This window comes from Carettochelys insculpta, chromosome 8 (assembly GCF_033958435.1).
Source record: "Carettochelys insculpta isolate YL-2023 chromosome 8, ASM3395843v1, whole genome shotgun sequence".
Classification (NCBI taxonomy): Eukaryota; Metazoa; Chordata; order Testudines; family Carettochelyidae; genus Carettochelys; species Carettochelys insculpta.
Genome location: NC_134144.1, coordinates 19522014 through 19540490, shown reverse-complemented (window position 1 = coordinate 19540490; position 18477 = coordinate 19522014). Strand labels below are relative to the sequence as shown.

At 43.2% G+C, this 18477-nt stretch overlaps 1 protein-coding gene across 1 annotated transcript in view; it reads right to left on the bottom strand.

The window, feature by feature from the left end:
* Positions 1–18477, bottom strand: part of TMEFF2 (transmembrane protein with EGF like and two follistatin like domains 2) — a 215728-nt gene that overhangs the window by 96445 nt on the left and 100806 nt on the right. The window contains exon 5 of the mRNA XM_075001261.1: positions 16099–16195. Within this exon, the coding sequence (XP_074857362.1) occupies positions 16099–16195 (97 nt within the window). The remainder of the gene's footprint in view (positions 1–16098; positions 16196–18477) is intronic.

Below are 18477 nucleotides of genomic sequence, written 5' to 3'. Positions count from 1 at the left end.
AACCCTACTCGTTGTTCTCCATTACTGGGCTGGCTTTCATTCACAGATTTCTATGCACAGAGTAAACAGTGAATTAACTACATCTCAGTATGTCCCTGAGAGGTCTGTATCGTTATTACACCCATTTTAGAGAGAGGTAAACTGCGAGACAGTTACTTATAATCTGATCCAAAGCCCACAGATGTCAACACAGGGCCAGGAACTAAATGATACTCATTTAGTATCATTTAGTCTGACTCATAAATGTTGTTCGAAACACTAGATGATATTGTCTGCCAGCTTACATACTCAGGTGACCTAAAGGTTTTTTGCAGTACTTTCAAGCAATGATAGAAAGTTTGTCTATGCTAAGAAACAGATTGGAATCCCGCTGTCTCTTTTTAAGCTACATAGAGAGACTTAAAAAATAAAGATGCTCTGTATCCAAAGGAGCAAACTTTGCTTTATTTTCCAGGCTTATGAACAACATTAGATGGATAGCAAAACAACTATATGCATACTATATGTCATTGTTTTGCAATCCATATAATGTAACATAATGCATAATAAATTCATTTTATACTGATATATATGCCAGCATAAGAATAGCATTTGAAATTTGTTTCAGGATATGCAGAGCTTTCTCCTTTTCTGCAAAATCATGAGTAAAAACAACAAAGTGTCTCATTTCCATTGCCTTTATTTATTTATTTATTTTCTGTGTGCCCTTACAGGCCTGTATCTGTGTTAAGCAGTTTAGAACATCTGATTTTGCAGTGGCTTCCCCTGATGTTTTACCTTTTTCCACTGTTCAAATGTTTGTCTTCACTAAGACTAAAATGAAAAAAGCTTGATTCCCTAAGGGTGCAGCTACATTTCTGCCTGGCATTTCAATAGCATGCTGTTATTCAAACAATTAGAAATCACACACACCATGCAAGGAATTTTCAAGATACTGCATAGAGCTTTTTACTATTATATAGTACGTAATGAAAATGATTTGAAGGACCCCAAAGCCTCATAACAGAAAGAAGTACTGAATAATCAAGTGATTTTTTTTTACACTATGCTAGACCAAAATGCTGTTTACTGGGCATATGTCAAGCTAAAATGAACTAAAATGGTGAATATATTTGCTGCTGTCCTGCCTTGCATACCAAATGCAATGTAACAGAGAAGCAGAGCCGTAGTATAGAGCCAGGAGATTGAATAACTGTACAGCTGCCTTGATTCTGCTTTTTAAGAGCAGGAAGTCACTTGCAACATTTAAGAGAAATGTATGGATTTTTAAAAGAATGCATTTATTATGGCAACCTTGCATAGGTTATTTAGAAACTATCTGTGGCCTGATTTGTATACACAGGCAAACCATAATCATGTGAGTGATTACAATGGAATCACAAGCTAGCTTCATTAATGGAGCCACACCGATTTATAGCAGCTGAGGATATGGCTCTCCACACTTACATTTTTACTGAATGGGGCTCTAGTGTGGATATCTAATGAGAACTACAGTACGTAGGTAATCCACTATGCAAGACCCTGAAAACTGATCCCTACTTCTTATGTCATTTGTTTTGCAATGTTCTTTACTAAAGTTTTGAACAAAAAAAAGGAAAAAAAGACCTTGCATTAAATCTTTGCCTGTGCTTCCCTCTTACAATTCAAGTACCAATTATAACATGACCTTCACCTAGCTTGCACAAGTCTCTGGTACCCTCAACGGTGTACTGGATAGCATATTAATGCCTTAAGGGTGCAGTAAATGTCTACTTTTATTTTTTAAACTATTGTTCCACTCTAAAGTGAACTGACAAAGTTGTGTAAAACAGCCACTGTTGAACTGGGGATGTACAGTATGCATGGAGAAACCAGATAACCACACAGCTCACAATAGTTTTTTGAGGAGGAATGACAAAAAAAAAACCTTATAATATTTGATAGGAATAAGAACGGTCAAATTCTAAACACATCCTAAATTCCAAAATAAGTAGGTACATTGTGTCTGAAGCACAGGGAATAAAAAGTGCATTTTTATATTTCGCCACCATTTCATGGATCCTTCACATCTCTGCAGTCTGTGAAACCAAAGCACTCACAACATTCTCTCTGCATAAACATTCAAGACTGTCCTTCATTGCACAGATCATTTATTGCTGCGTGCCTTGGACTGCTAGGATTGTTCACTCACCGTATTTGAAACCAATTAAATAATATGAACCATTGCAACGTGTCGCTGTGTTTCATATTCATTTGCAAGCTACAATAGAGCCAAGAAAAAGGCACCTAATTGTCATGAAGTGCCCTGTCACATAGGCCTGCAAACGGTCACCTGCTTTCAAAGGGTAGGTTGGCTCATGGAGTACAGTAGCACTGAAAAGGTGGGAGTCGAAGGTAACATTTTGTTCATTCTTGGAATCGCTTTGCAGTCCATTAAAAAGAAGAGCACTGGGTCTCTTGGTGGGAGTTTTTCTCTCACCTGTAAAACCTCTAGGAAGGGGTTAACTGGGAGGAACTCAGCAAGGATCTTTTTGCGGAGTTCATCCCCAGTTGCTCCCATAAATGAATCTGTGGGGCATGTCCTCTCAATGTGTTCCTCACAGTTCTACAAGGATTTTCAAGAGGACAAGTGCACTGTCTGTGGGTCCCACTCTGCTTTCCCTCTCTGGTTGTCCTGGGAACATCCCTTAAAAGGGGATCCGGGACTCTGGCAGAACAGGGCTAAGCTCTATTACTTTTCCTGTGCAGTGTTGTAGCTATGTTGGTTCCAGGATATAGGAGAGCCAAGGTGGTAAGGTAATATCTTTTATTGGATATTGGATGTTGGTGATATTAGATGTTGGTGACAGCGACAAGCTTTTGAGCTTGCACAGAGACCTGAAGAAGAGCTCTGTGGAAACTCAAAAGATAAGATATTACCTCACCCACCTTGTTCCTTACTTCTTCCCGGTAGTCTCTCTGGAGTGCAGTATGAAATAAAATGGGGAATGACATGCCCCTCCCCAATCAACTCTGGCCCACCCGCTTCCAACATCCAGCGTGCGTTCCCAGCCCTCATTCCTTGAGAAATCCTGCCTCTGAGAGCCATTTGTGGCATTCTAGGAAGTGAGGGCGGCTGTACTAAGAGGAGGCTGATCCATCATTTCATGGGGGCAAGGAAAAAAATGGAACGTTTAAAATCCAGTCCAGTTGTTTAGTGGAATTTCAATGGGATTATCTTTACATTCCTTGAGGCCTTGCACTTCCCTTGCTGTATTTCTGTATTTGCCTACAGTGGCTGGCCTGGAACTGCTGTCTGGAAGAGATCACAATTGCCCTAAAAGTCAGAGTTGCTGCAGTCAGTAGGCCCTCAGCCTGGGAGGCAGGAGATCTGGGTTTTTAATGTCTCTGTTACTGGCTTGTTGTGTAACCTTGAGCAAGTCTCCTCACCTCTGTAAAATAAGGATACTGATATTCACTCTCTTCAGTAAAGCACTTTAATGTCTATGGGTAAATAGCCTCACACAAAGGTCAGTATTGTTATTCAGCAATGGGTGGTTACTGAAACATGCTGTCTCTCTTCTCTTCATTGTCACGCAACAAGCAGTAGTAGTGGCTGGTTGGCTGTGGGAGGTTGTGTGGGATCCAGAGTGACAGCAACAAAGGGATAGGAAAGACTGAGGAATGAATGAGACTTACTGTCTCATGAACAAGTTCATCATGCCAAGCTTAACAGATAAGAAAACCACATTTCTTCAGGACCAAGGAATGGATCAAGTTGGAGCACAAGTGTAACTGAATTGAGCACACAGAACGGATTCATTGTTACTGTGTGCGTAAGGCACCATCACAGGTTATGATGCACCAGTGAAAGGGTAAGCACTGCAGTTCTGCTTGAATAGCACCCACTTTCTTGATTATGGTGACTATGGGTACAGTTTCCACTACTTATGATCAGGAAGAGTCTAAAGAGGACACAGGGCCAAATAAGAAGAGACTGATTAAGTCTGTGGTAGATGGTGGTGTCAGAGAGGGCTTTGGTTTCTTCGACCATGGGATTCTGTTTCCCAAACAAGGATGACTAGGAAGAGACGGGATGCACCTAGTGAAGAAAGGAAAGAACACCTTTGCAGGCAGGCTTGCAAACCTAGTGAAGAGGGCTTTAAACTCATCAGGGGATGGTGACACAAGCCCTGAGATAAGTGGAGAAGGAGGAAGGGACAAAAGAATGCCTAGGAAACAAAAAGGAAGAATTAGAGGCCCTGGCACAGTCAAAGAAGTATGAGGTGGTTGGGATAATGGAGACTTGCTGGGATGGCTCGCATAACTGGAGCACGGTCATGGAAGGGTATGAACTGTTCAGAAAGGACAGATGGGGGAAAAAAGAAGGAGGAGTTGTGATGTATGTGAGAGAGCAGTATGATTGCTCAGAGCTCCAGTGTTTGGAGGGAGAAAAGCCTGTTGAGAGTCTTTGGGTTAAGCTTAAAGGCAGAAGCAACAGAGGTGATGTTGTGGCTGGTGTTTGCTATAGACCGCCAGATCAGGGAGATGAGGATTTCTTCAGACAAGTAAGAGAAGCTTCCATATCACAGGCCCTGTTCTCATGGGAGACTTTAATCACCCCAACATTGTTGGGAGACCAATACAGCAGCTCACAGACAATCCAGGAAGTTTTTGGCGAATAAGACAAAATAGCAGTCACGTAGCACTTTAAAGACTAACGAAGACTACAGTGCTACATGACTACTGTTTGGTTTTGTTAGAATACAGAGTAACACGGCAACCTCTCTGTTACTACTTCTGGAGAATGTTGGGGACAACTTCCTGGTACAAGTGCTAGAGGAAGTGACCAGAGGCTGTACGCAGCATGGCCTGCTGCTCACAAACAGGAAAGAACTAGTAGGAGAAATAGAAGTGGGTGGCAACCTGGGCTGCAGTGACCATGAGATGGTGGATTTCAGGATCCAGACAAAAGGAAGAAAGATGAGCAGTAAAATACAGACCCTTGATTTCAGAAGAGAATATGTTGACTCCCTGAGAGAACTGGTGGGCAGGATCCCATAGGAAAGAGATATGAAGGGGAAAGGAGTTCAGGAGAACTGGCACTATTTTAAAGAAGTCTTACTGAAGGCACAGGAACAAACCACCCTGAGGCACAGTAAGAAAAGCAAACATGGTAGGCAAGCAGCTTGGGTTAACAGGGAAATCCTTGGTGAGCTCACACTCAAAAACGATGTTTAAAGAAGTGGAAACTTGGATGGATGACTAAGGAGGAGTACAGCAAACCCTCAATTTAATGGATTAATGGGGAGGGGCGTCCATTAAACCTGAAAGTCTGTTAAACCGAGGGTTTCCTGTACTTTGTTCTAAAGGAAATTTCTCCTTGGTGAGGTTGGTTTCTCTCTCCTCCATGGCAGCTTGCCACCCCCCTAGCCCCAGCACCCACCTCTAAAGAGCCATGGACTCAGCAGCCTGATATTGCTGGAGGAGATGGAGCTCACTGCTTAGGCTGGAGCCAGCCCACCATGGCTGGAGCTGCTCCCCTCCCCACTGCGCTGTGCTGATGGAGCCAGCCCCAGGCTGCATGGCTGGAGTGGCCCCACATCACGTGGCTGGAGCTGCCAGACTCTGCTGTGCAGCTAGAGGAGCCGCTGCCATCACGAGAGCCACCACATGCTCCTCTCACCTGGGTGGGGGCATACGTGAGTGCATTCTGCCCCTGTACGCACCCCACCCCTGGTGGGAGGAGCATGTGGCAGCTCCAATGACAGCAGCGGTGGTCCAGGCAGTGGTGGCTCCGGTGGCACATGTAAGTCCCTTAAGTTTTTTGCGGGGTGGGACGTAGATTTCCACAGGCTCAGATTAAACAGGCTTTGGGAACAATGGGGAGTCTGGCGGACGTCCGTTGTTCCCGAAGTCCACTACGGGGTCCATAAAATCGAGGTTTTCTGTATACGTATATGGCTGGAGAATGCCAGGGGGTAATCAACAAGAAAGCGAAAGCACAATTGGAACTGCAGTTAGCAAGGAATGTGAAGGGTAACAAGAAGGGTTTCTACAGGCTTGTTAAGAATAGGAGGTTGATCAGAGAGATTTGGGGTCATTACTGGATGAGGGAGGTAACCAAGTGACAGATGATGTAGGAAAAGCTGAAGTACTCAATGCTTTTTTTGCCTCAGGCTTCATGGACAAGACCAGTTCCCAAACTAAGGCAGTAGGCAATGAAGTATGGGAAGGAGGTGGGCAGCCCTCCGCGGGGAAAACATAGGTTATGAGTTACTTAGAAAATCTAGAAGTACACAGATCCATGGGTCTGGATTTAATGCATTCAAGGGTACCAAGGGAATTGGCAGATATCATCACAGAGCCTTTGGCCATTATCTTTGAAAACTTGTAGAGATCAGGAGAGATCCCGGATGACTGGAAAAAGGTGAATATAGTGCCCATCTTTAAAAAAGGAAAGGACAATTCAGGGAACTATAGACCAGTCAGCCTTACTTCCGTTACTGGAAAAATCATGGAGGGGATACTCAAGGAATCAATTTTGGAGCACTTGGAAGGGGGAAAGTGATCAAGAATACTCAACATGGATTCACCAAGGGCAAGTCGTGCCTGACCAATCTGATTAGCTTCCACGATAATGTAACTGGCTCTGCGGAGAGGGAGATGTCAATGGATGTGATATACCTTGACTTTAACAAACCTTTTGATACAGTCTCCCACAACATCCCTGCCCATAAGTTTGCCTATAAGAAGTATGGATTGGATACGTGGACTATATGATGGGGAGAAAGCTGGCTTGACAGATGAGCTCAATGGGTAGTGGTCAATGGCTCAGCGTCTGGTTGTGGTCGGTTTCAAGTGGAGTGCCCCGAGGATCAGTCCTAGGGCCAATATTGTTCAACACCTTTATTAATGACCTGGATGAGGCAAATTTGCAGATGACACTAAGCTAGGGGGACAGATAAATACATTGGAGGGTAGGGACAGGGTCCAGAGCAACATAGACAAATTGGAGGACTGGGCCAAAAAAGGGTTGCAATTGTAAGGTAACAGTTTAACATAAAGCAGGAAGCGGGAGATATGTATGCTTAGGGTGTTTCACAGAAAACAGGGCAATGCTTTCCCAGACTCTCACTGACATTTATTCTCACCTTCTCTATTTAGCCAACGTGTATTTCTGAACAACAAAGTTCCATTCCTGCTTTCTTTAACATACTCACCTGAAACTCAGTAATAATACAATCTATTCATTGCTAAAAGGCTCAGAGGAAATTGGAAAATGTATAAATAAGATTCATTGCTTGTGATCTCCTGCCTCCCCCACCACCTCCAAATCCTGCTCTGTTCACAACATCTTAAAACTGAAGCAATGAATGTCACTTCTTTCCTGATTGCACATTAGGCCAATTGGCTCTTTATTTCAACTAAACAGGACCTTGTCAAGGCACCAGTCAGTTTACTGCTAGGACATGACTCTGGTTAAATGTAGAGCACGAGGGGCGGGGACAGCTATTTTCAAAAAATAAAAAATAAGACAGAAAAAACAGGTGTAAAGTGCATTCCAGTCCAAGGTCCCTACTCTCATTCTTCCACGCTGTATTGCTCCCCCGCATCGCCCACAGAAGATTGTGTGTCAATACTCATTAATCTTTGATGCATATTCTCATATTATCCTTTATGTGCACTTTGACAATCTTGGGAGGCAAGTTTCTCCTAGACATGGAGTTACATAACAAACGGGTGGTTTCAGCTTAGTACTGGCAGCACAGCGCTCTGCCCTTGTAAGGCCAAACCGGATCCTTTTGTTTATGTTGCACAAAGAGGCAGATGTTGGGCCTGTTCTTTTCAATGCCCTGTGGTACAATCCGAATGCTAAACAGACTGCCAAAACAATTAAAAAATGTTAATAAAGGGCTGCAGGAAACCTTTTGGTTGACATTTGCTACCTAGGAGGAATAAAAGCTCAGCCACTGTTTGATACAGATCTTTAACACAGGAGTAAGGAAATGTGCAGTGTGTGCCCCGTTTAACAGGAGAGAGGAAATGGCTTCTTGTTATCATGTAGACTGCCTATCCATTTGTGCAGGGAAACTGGATCCAGGTACAGAGAAGCATGCCCACTTCCTTGCACAAAGCCTGATCTCATGTGTACACCATTATAATGAGCGTGGCTCAGCTGCCATTTTGATGCAGTCCAATACCAAGATCTAAATGCCAGCAGAGCTGCTCCCTCAGACGCTATCCAGCTGTCTCCTATATCATTAATGTCTCTCAGCCAGTTTGCTTTGGATGGGAAATATGAACCTGCAATACACACAAAGTGCATACACCAAAACAAAAGGCCTCCTTATTGGCTATGGAGTAGGGGCCTCCATATGTCTTTCTCACAGCCCTGGGGGTAGAGAAGCTGTCGTTTTATCCCTCTCAGTACCCTCCCCTCTTGCCACCCTTCCAACCTCCTGTCTCCTCACATTCTCCTTCCCTGTCGTCTCTGTTTCTTCCCCCCCTCCGAGTCCCCTACATTCATATGAGACCCATATTTCCATTTTGACTCCTTAGAATCTATTGTACCTTACATTTACCCCTCCCCCACATTAATTTAGTAGTCCCACTGTATTCTCCTTCTCTGTCTCCTTCCACAAACATCCATTCTTCTGGTCTTCTACTGTCGCCTGTTTAGACCACATAGGCCTAATAGGGGCAGTCATCTTGCCTGCAGGCGTTGGGTTTGAGACACCCATGTGAAAGTAATGGGAGGCTCTTACTGTTCTGAATCTATCAGGGAAGTACTGTCACAATGGAAAATACCACCAAAAACAAACTCTGAATGCTCATAGGCTAGTTGAGGTTTAGTTAGTCAGAAACTGATATTTACCTGGAAAAAAACTCCAAGAAGTCAGTAAGATCTAGTCTCAGTTTCACCATCACAAAGTAATTTCACTGCAGTCAGTCAAGTTATTCTAGATTTAGACTGCCAAATTCTGCTCCCATTAACACTAGCTGCAGCTCTACCCTGACAATTATGAAGCTACTCCACATTTACAGTGGTGTGATCGAATTCTGGCCTCACTGAAGATAATGGCAAAACTCCCCTTTGACTTCAATGGGAATCAGAATTTCACCCCATGAGGCTGAGATCAAAGAGGGCAAATACCTGAACAATCAAGAGTACCCAACAACTCCTTTAGTTTTACTATCTCACATTAATATTTTGCATTGCATACAAGAACACATATTGAGCTCTTGCTATAATTTTATGTCATTTTTTGCCACTGTACCAAATGTTTCAGAATTTACCTTTTGGACAAGATATTTATGTATCAAATACAGGGTCCCATAATAGACTGCAGTGAATGATACAAAGAACAAAATGTGGTTTATGATTTATTCAGGAACACTGAAAATTATGAAATATTGTCTACATAGGAGACTTCCTCAATAGAGAAAATACTGCCAGTTTCTTTGGGGGTAGACTAAATTATTTACCAGGATATTCTGAAGCATTTTGACAATAAAATAACATGAAGTATAAGTAATTTCAGACAGTCTTCGCTTCTGCTAAAACCAAGTTCATTATTATATTTTTTAAAGAACGTTATTAGGAAATAAATCCTTTAGTTCTTTAAAGGCAGAAGTTTGTACAAATAAACAGTTTTCTAAAGGGAAAATACATTCCTCTACAGACAGCAAGCAGTCTTTTAGCACCTCAAAGACTAAAATATCTTTTATTATTTGCTAGTCTTTAAAGTGCTACAGGACTGATTGTTATTTGTGAAGCTACAGACTAACAGGGCTACCCTTCTGAGTAGCCTACAGGGTCATTTTAACAATGGATAGAAAGGGCAAAATTCTCAAATGTTTGAAAATCTGTCACATTTTCAAAATAGTCTTCGGCACTTAGGAGCACTGAGACTTAGGACCCAGAGATACCTGCATGGTTTTCAGGATTTTACCAGAATTGAGACTCAAATAATTGTTTGAAACTAAAACTGTATAGAAAACAAAACCATTTTGCCAGAAGTCATACCAAAGCATCAAAAACTTATATACCCAGCATTCTGGGCTGACCTGTACCATTCATGCTGTAGACCACCCTGCTGCTGCATCCTAATTCGTATTTGTAACTCGATTAAAGCTAGCACAAGTGTACCTCCAAAAGCTGCAACCCATCTCAAATTGTAGTGTAGACATATCATTTGTGGCTAAGCCACAAGCCACCACAAACATTTGCTGAAGTGAAGTTTTTATATTGTGCTTTCACTCTCCTACTTACTACCATTTTCAAGTATTTCTGACAGTGAATAAATACCTAATATCTAATTTCTAATATCTCAGAAGCAGGAAGAAGCAACTTCAAGCACTATAGCCTCACAGTACTGTACAATGCACAGGGTACTGCAGATGCAAAAGTAGCTGGTTGCTTCTGAATCTAGTACAAGTAGGTCATACACAGTTATAACACGCAGCGCTGAACGTGAAGCAGCCAATACCCGGTAATGTATGGGGGCTTTCAAGCTACCTTTTAAAACATTATACGAAAATCAGTTGAACATCTTATTTTTAGATTTTCTGGTGGAAAGCAACTGATTGAAGATGAAAGGGAACCCAGTGCTGACAGATCTAACTGCTGTGTAGATTGAGAAGTTGGCAAAATCAGATACTGGTTTCCTTTATATTATTTTCCTTCTTTACTATAATAAAGATAAATATTGATTTATTTACCACTTTTGATTTCAGGGGCATTAGTAACAGCTGTACAAATATCTGTGATCTATAATGCAGCTTATTTGCTGAAGTTTAAACAGACTGGCATGTGTCCTTTGCTAGCTGGTTTGTTCATTTGCCCTCTGGTAGGATTTACATAATGTACATTATAGGTTCAACCTCTTAAATCTGTTACTCTCGCATCCGGCAACATCCGTGCTCTGGCACGACCATGGATGTTGCAGAAACTGAGTTCTGGGGTTGGGGCCAGAATTGCATTAGTCGGGCAGGACATGCGGCCACAGCAGTGGCTGGCAGCCTGGCCCAGGTCAGAACTGGAGCCCCCGCAAGCCCTGCTGCAGTGGGGATGGAGTGGAGGGTGGGGCAAAGCCCCCTGCTAGAGCATGGGGCTGGGGCCAGAGCCCCTGCTGGAGCCCTCACCGACACCCTACAGAAGGAGGAAGAGCAGAAGCCAATGGCCCTTGTGGCTGGAAAGCCAGCGGTGAGAAGTGGAGCCCTGGTGGCTGGGGAGCTGGCCGGGGAGCAGTGGGGCTGGGAAACTGGCTGTGTAATTGTGCAGCGGGGGAGCCAGACAGGGAGCAGCGGTGGCTGGGAAGCCAGCAGAAAGCTGCTTTGGGTCAGCTGACCAGGGAACCAGGGCTAGGGAGCTGTCCATGAAAACAGCTGGGAAGCAGTGTAGCCGCAGCTGCCACGACAAGGAAACTGCAGCTGGCCTGGGACCTGGAGGCCAGCATCCCGGACTGGGGAAGTGCAGGGGCACCCCGACAGCGTTGACCACCTCTGGTCTGGCAAAATCCTTTGTCCAGGACTGCTCATGTCCCAAGTGTGCTGCACCAGGGTGGTGCAACCTGGAGTGATTAGAAATGAAATATGAGATAAAGAGTTCTTTACTTAATATATTCTGGCAGGAGTGTGTAAGTGTGTGGGAAGAAGAGTTTGTTCTCTGTTGTGTACCTTATACATGTGTGTAAGTCTTTCTTACAGTTTATGAACTGTATCTTATTCTGTACAATCTATGAATTTTGCGTTCTTCATGCCCACTGCTCTTTGATATTGAAGTGCAAAAGGAAAGGGTATTACTTAAGCCTGGTATGTCATTTTGACTTTGATTCACTTTATGACTCGGGGGTTTTCAGATTTTAATCCTGATTTAATAAAATGCTCCAGTCCCTGTCTCTTCTGCTATGGAAATTCTGCAGATTTATGAGGCTTATTTCTATTAATTACATCACTCTCCTTAAACAGACACATCTCAGACTTTGCTTGGTATCTTTCCACACCATGACTAGCATAGTGTACTGCAGAAAGACTGTCTATTCCCTCAACGGTCTATAAACCCAGGGATTAAGACTTTAACATGGTTGCACACTGACACTAAGCCACTTTACCAGATCAAAGGCCACTCTACTTGATATGTACTACTTATACATTGGCTAAGAATTTAAGTGTCATCAAATGCTTTTTTGGCTGATCTCAAAATTACGTTACTCCGTTCAGAACTTTGTGTTTCATTCTCCATTTTCTTTTGTATCTCTCTCCAGGTGTCACACTGAGTAGCCCTGTCTTGCAAAGTCAATTCCTCCTTAGCGAGCCGAGAAATAAAAACCTAAAGCAAGCAACACCACAGGTTTGATTTACCCATAGACAGCAGTCTAGTGCTAAAGAGCACAGCCATGGCCCCCCGAGTTTAAATATTTATGAAACCTACTGGTGCAAAGTGCATTAAGAAGTGGGAAGGGAGCCCGCAATACCCGATCCTCTTCATGACAAGCAGAAAAGAAGCAAGATGTTAAAGACTTCAAGCTGAATAGTCTCTGTTCTTAACACAGGAAAGATGTTCACTAATGGAATGCTAGATCTCTCACACACTTACAGCTGTAGAATGTAAAATGGGCTAATGTATCTGCACTCTCCCTGGCTTCAGAATGCTGTGGGTTTATTACAATGCAATAGTACAATATATAGAAAACGGACACACACAGTCCTGCTAACAGAGAGGGGGAAAAGAGGGCAATTGCATTGGAGCCTGCTGAGTTAAGGGGGTTTGGGGCTGCTGCGGCTGCCACCGCTGCTGTTGTGGCCCTGCCTGGGTGCCAGGCCCTTTTAACCGGCACTGCTGTAGTTGTGGCATGACTGAGGGGAGTCCCGGAGCTGGTATCCGTGGAGCTGCAGGGCAGGCTGGGGGACCGGAGGCTGTAACTGTGTGAGTGAGTGGGGAGGGGAGAGCCAGGCTGGGAAGAGAAGGAGGGAGCTGAGCTCTGGGGTTGAGCTGGGAATGGGACTGCAGCGAGCAAGGGCTGGAGGGAATGGGGTGGAGGAACTGGGCTGGGAAGGGAAAGGAGTGGAGGGGTGAGAGCAGGGACGGGTGGGAGGAAGGATCTGAGCCAGGGGAGCAGCAAAGGACCACTGGGAGACAGAGGTGAGCTGGGGGGGGTGGGGGCAGAGAGGGGAAGGCGCCAAGCTGGGATCAGGAAGGTTGGGGCAGAGCTGGGCAGGAGTGGCTGGGATGACAGAGATGGATGGGAGGGGCACCTTTAGGCAGGTTGGGGATGGGGTTGTGGCTCTGTTTGAGGGTGGGGAACAGGAGGCCCATTGGTTGTGCTGCCCAGGGGCCTGGAATGCCTGTAAGTGACCCTGGACACACAAGTTCTATCAGTTTAAATAATCTGTTACAGGGCAATGTGCCTACTAACAGAACCCAGTAGCTGGATGATTAAGAGATCACCTGCCACACAAATCAAACAAACACAAACCCAGTGACAACACAATGCCCCGCTTGGAGGAGGGGCGTTTGGCAATGAATGACAAAAAAAGAGTTAAAACAGGAACAAGGGTCTTGAAAAAAGCAGACTGTAGCAATGCAGAATAAGGTGAATTGCCCCTTATATCATTAGCACCCCAGCCAGATCTGCTATCACACCTGTGCTTGCTGCTCTGATCTATTCTGACACCCTGGAAGTGTTAGGCAAGCAGCCAGCTTCCTATCCACATCTCTCTATGATCAGTTTCTACTACCAGTCTTCTTTCCTCTTCCTCAGAGTGAATCACGCCCCAAGCCCAGGGCTTTGGAAGAGTTTCGGAGTAGTAGGACAAACTGAAAGTTCTCGCCTAATTACCTCATAATGCCAGTTCTCAGTGCTGCCAGTAATCTTTGACCTAATTCGGACTCTACAAAGCTAATCAGAAGCAACACCAGGTGGGAAGGTGGCCTGGCTCCCCATCCCTTGTGCTTAGGTCACCAGCTCTGGGCCTCCCCCGTGCTACTTCGGAGCCTCATGCAGAGTAGAGGCACAGTGTTCCGTGGCATTTCAAAGGGGCTTTGGGTGCTGTCCCTGCTACTTCAGCCATGGCAGCGTTTGAAGCTCCAGGACTTTTTGAAGTGCTGGGCCTAAAGGAAACCGCTCTCTGTGCCCCTCATGGGTGGGCCTGCTCATCACTGAAGTGACATCATTTTAAAACATTTTATTCTGAAACTAGATAAACATAAAAATAGCAATCAAATAATTAACCAATGTGTGTTATTCATCCAGTCTGGATCATTTATTTTTACACAAACTAGATGGGTTTTTATGTAAATGAAGAATGTGGCTGACTTATGTTCTTGTGAAATTCTGTTTCAGAAATATAATAATAAAATAGGCTTACACCCAGAACTCTTATTTCTTAGAAAGAGGTTTACCCAAAACAAATCAGTGGGCAAAATAGGGAAAACAGAGCGCTGCTGTAGCACATGGATAGTTGACTTCAACCAGCCTTAGCATGATCTTTTTACTTTTGATTTCAAATCTGGTTTATGCCAAGGTAACTAGTAACATCTTTCTTAGTAAGTTTCCCTCCCTGCATCCTGCACTCTTGCAGAAAGACTGCCTGATGATAAGAGCAGTGCACTTCAGTTCCTACAGTTGTTATACTATTCTCCATAGATAAGAAGTTTCACAGGAAAAGTTTTCAGCTGTACTGGAAATAGTATTAGGGTATTTTAGAATAGGCTATTTTATCTATTATGTTGTCTCAAAAACCAAACAAAAGTAGTAGCATTACACTGTGCATATCAGGGTTAATAAGATCCTGTAGCCAGTTATACTTCTTATCCTTGCCTTCTCTAGTCCAACTTTAAAGCTTATCTAAATATGAAACCATAACCAATGGACTGTGACTTCTGATATATTAATTTTAATAAGGCTCTATTTTGACACAGGGCATGACCATAAACCTAATATGAAGGGGAAAGGAGTCCAGGAGAACTGGACGTATTTTAAAGAGGCCTTATTGAAGGCACAGGAACAAACCATCCGGAGAGGCGGTATTTCATCAGGAGGGTGGGTGAATCACTGGAATGCATTACCCAGAGAGGTGGTGGTGGAATCTCCATCCCAAGAGTTTTTTAAGTCTTGGATTGACAAAATCCTGGCTGGGATGATTTAGTTGGGGTTGATCCTGCTTTAGGCAGGGGGCTAGACTCGATGACCTCCCGAGTTCCCTTCCAGACTTAGGATTCTATGATTCTGTGAAAGCATTTTTGAATAATTGGGTGAAGATCCTACTGGGAAACAAGGGAGATTTAACAGCCAAAGACAGTCTCTTATTATTAATGCAATGCAGAATTGCTAGGCAGCAAGTTCCTTTTTGTGTTAGCATGATTAGTAACTTCCAGAATGCCAGTTACTGTCACACAGGGAACAGGCTAACATGGTTCTAACACTATTTGAAAATCACTTCAGACACTACCTCTGTTTCCTGGGCAATAGGAAATCTTAGCTAGAGATGTACCAAACATAGACAAAGTCAAAGTTAAGCAAATTTTTAAACTTAAGTTTCATTCCATTCTTACAGACATGTAATCATGAAAAATCTTGCTTCTGTTTTTCAGTGGCACAACTTCTCTTGATGACTGGATTTTTTTTTTAAACATAAAATTATAGGCCTTGGCAAGACCAGATCAAAAGGAGCACAAATTCATCATGCACTTTCTCTTAATTCACCACATCCATAGCCTTCCTTACTGAATAGGAGCAATGTTCATAATTTCAAGCCTGACTGGCAGAGCACAGAACAATATGTGTGAATGGGATCAGCTGATTCATGCCATGTCTAATAACCCACTCTGGTATTACTCCATCTCTGTCCCTTTCTCTAATCTTTGATCTGCCCCTTTCTGTTTGTTTTACACTCTCGGTTTACAGACAGTCTTCCATTTGTATCATTTGCCCTTCCAAATAAGCGCTCGCCATCCAACAGAGCATGTGCTGCAATGCCACTGTTGAGGTGTCTGGTGAATGGACTTTGAGTGGACGACAAGAAAAAGGGTTTACGTTATCTTTTAAATATTGTCCTACATGGTCAATTTCCAAGTTACGGCTCCTTTAAAAAATAGGACATCAACTAAAGAAGAAATGTGTGAAATTACTGTACCAAACATCCTCCGCATCTTCATCACACTCTGCCCCAAACTGGCAAATGTCACAAGTGGACGTCTCTTTTTGACTGGTTTCTCCTGAGCCTTCATTGACTGTTTGATACAAAGCAGAAACATGTCCATTAGTAAACAACAAAACAATAGCAAAGTGATTCTCATCTATCGGAAAACTAAATTTATAGATTAACCTTTGTAACCGAACACAAGAGGCCAAGACAGTGGGCTTGGCTAACAGCCAGTATTTCAAACAAGGGTCTACCCACAAACACTTTCCCCTTACCTGGAATAAACACCACACACAGAGATACATGGGCTTGCTGAGAAAAATGAAGTGGGAAAGTCAATTTATATGTTTTCTCATTTAAACAATATTTTTTTCTCAGAATCATAATAAGGAAGGACACAGCAATGTTGGGCAAGCAACTTGGATTAAGCTCCTGCAAAAATATTTGGCATCCAATGATTGTATAGCACACTGATCTACTTGTGTGCTGAGCTCTGCAAATCCATGGATATCCCCTTTATGTCTGCAGCTCATTTTTGTAGATATGGATGTGGACGAGGATACCAATTGTGTGTCTAGAATGCTGCCAATTCGCAGCTATCTATCTACTTTATATCTGTGGGTATCCATGGATTATTTTTGCAGATGTGGATGCAGATACCAATTTTGTATCCATAAAGGGCTCTACTTGTGTGCTTTATGGTCCATGCAGGTAAAGATCTTGTGAAGAACCCAGGAGTATGCTTCTCCAAGAAATAGTTGGAAAACATCTGCCTTACAGTACTATCCATTCTATTCCAAAGGCAAAAGGTTTGTCTCTTCAGAAGTGTTGTTATGAGCCTGAGGACTAGACCTCTTTGGCAAGCTTGATTTAGTACAGTCCAGACTGCGGGGAAGAATGCCACAAGCAGCTGAGAAATCAATCCATCTTTCATTTTGCCGGCAGAATTTTATCATTGGTTCTCTTCAGCAAAGAAGGGACATAGGGATAAAAGATAAAATTTCCAAAAGGGCCTAGGTGACATAGGAGTCTAAGTTCCATTGAAATTCAATTAAAAATATTAAAGAGGGTTTTGGATTCAGCCCTTAATGTCTCATGAATTACATGAAGGAACCAAGGGAAGAATACGAACGGGAAGTTGAGAGGGGTCCAAGTGGATTGATGAATAATTTTAGGGAGAATTGTGAAATGATCAAACTGAATGCTATATGTTTTTATAGAACTGTATAAGCATTGAGAGCTGTAGAAAGGTGCCCTCTACTAAGCTGCAATACATAAAAATATATCACTTATGGTTATGGAATAATTAGTTCACACCAGTGATTTAGCCCTTCCTCGATTTTCTGCTTTCTGTGTCTCCACAGGTGAATGCTCTTAAGTAGACCTGGGCAAATAATGGACTTTGCAGTTGACTCGCAACTCATTTTGAGCTCCACTGGAAACGTTTTCTTTTCAAATTTTTGTTTCACTCTGTGATGGGGTATACTGGCTCCTGAAGCCTCCTACTGGAGGCTTGTGGCCTTGCCACACCTCATCCCAGTAACCATAGAGAAGTCCTCCAAGGAAGGCTACAGTGTCAGCTGAAGGAAACAGCCAATCAGTGGCCAGGAAGGCCCTATAAGAAGAGCTGCAGGACCAGAGCCTGGGGAGTGTCAAAAGACTCAGGCTGTGAGATGAGCCAGACACAGTGTCCAGGAGGGGAAGCCCTGGAGACACCCCTCTCTCCGAATGGGGGATCAACCTGAGAGACTATGGAGAGGATACTGAGATGGGTGCTGGGGAATGGATATGCTGGAAGGAGCTTGATTGACACTTGAAATGTGACTCAGCTGGAGGGATGAGTAACTCAAAAGACAAAAAGAACTGAGACAGAGCAGACACATGCGCTTTACCAGATAGGGCTGTTTGCAGGAGGTTAGAGCAACTCCGTTACATACTTACAGCGAAGCTCGTCACTGAAGCTTTAAAAAATTTTTTATGTCTAACATTTTAATGACATTTCAAAATGAAATGGTTTTTTTTGAAAATGTCAAAATAAAAAATTTGGGGGAATCTTTTTGCAGGAGGAGGTAGGAGCCTTTTGACAATTTAGTGAAAACTGGTAAAATTTGCAAAATTGTCTGACGTCACTGAATTTTCATTTTTCCAGTTTTGGCTGAAAATTTTGCCTATATCTATTATTCTTATTTAACATGAGTTTCCTGCTGTGCAGATGAGTGCCTTGATAGAAACAAGTATCGGAGGGGTAGCCGTGTTAGTTTGGATCTGTAAGAGCAACGAAGGGTCCTGTGGCACCTTATAGACTAACAAAAAAGTTTTGAGCATGAGCTTTCATGAGCACAGATTCACTTCATCAGATGCTGGTCAAGT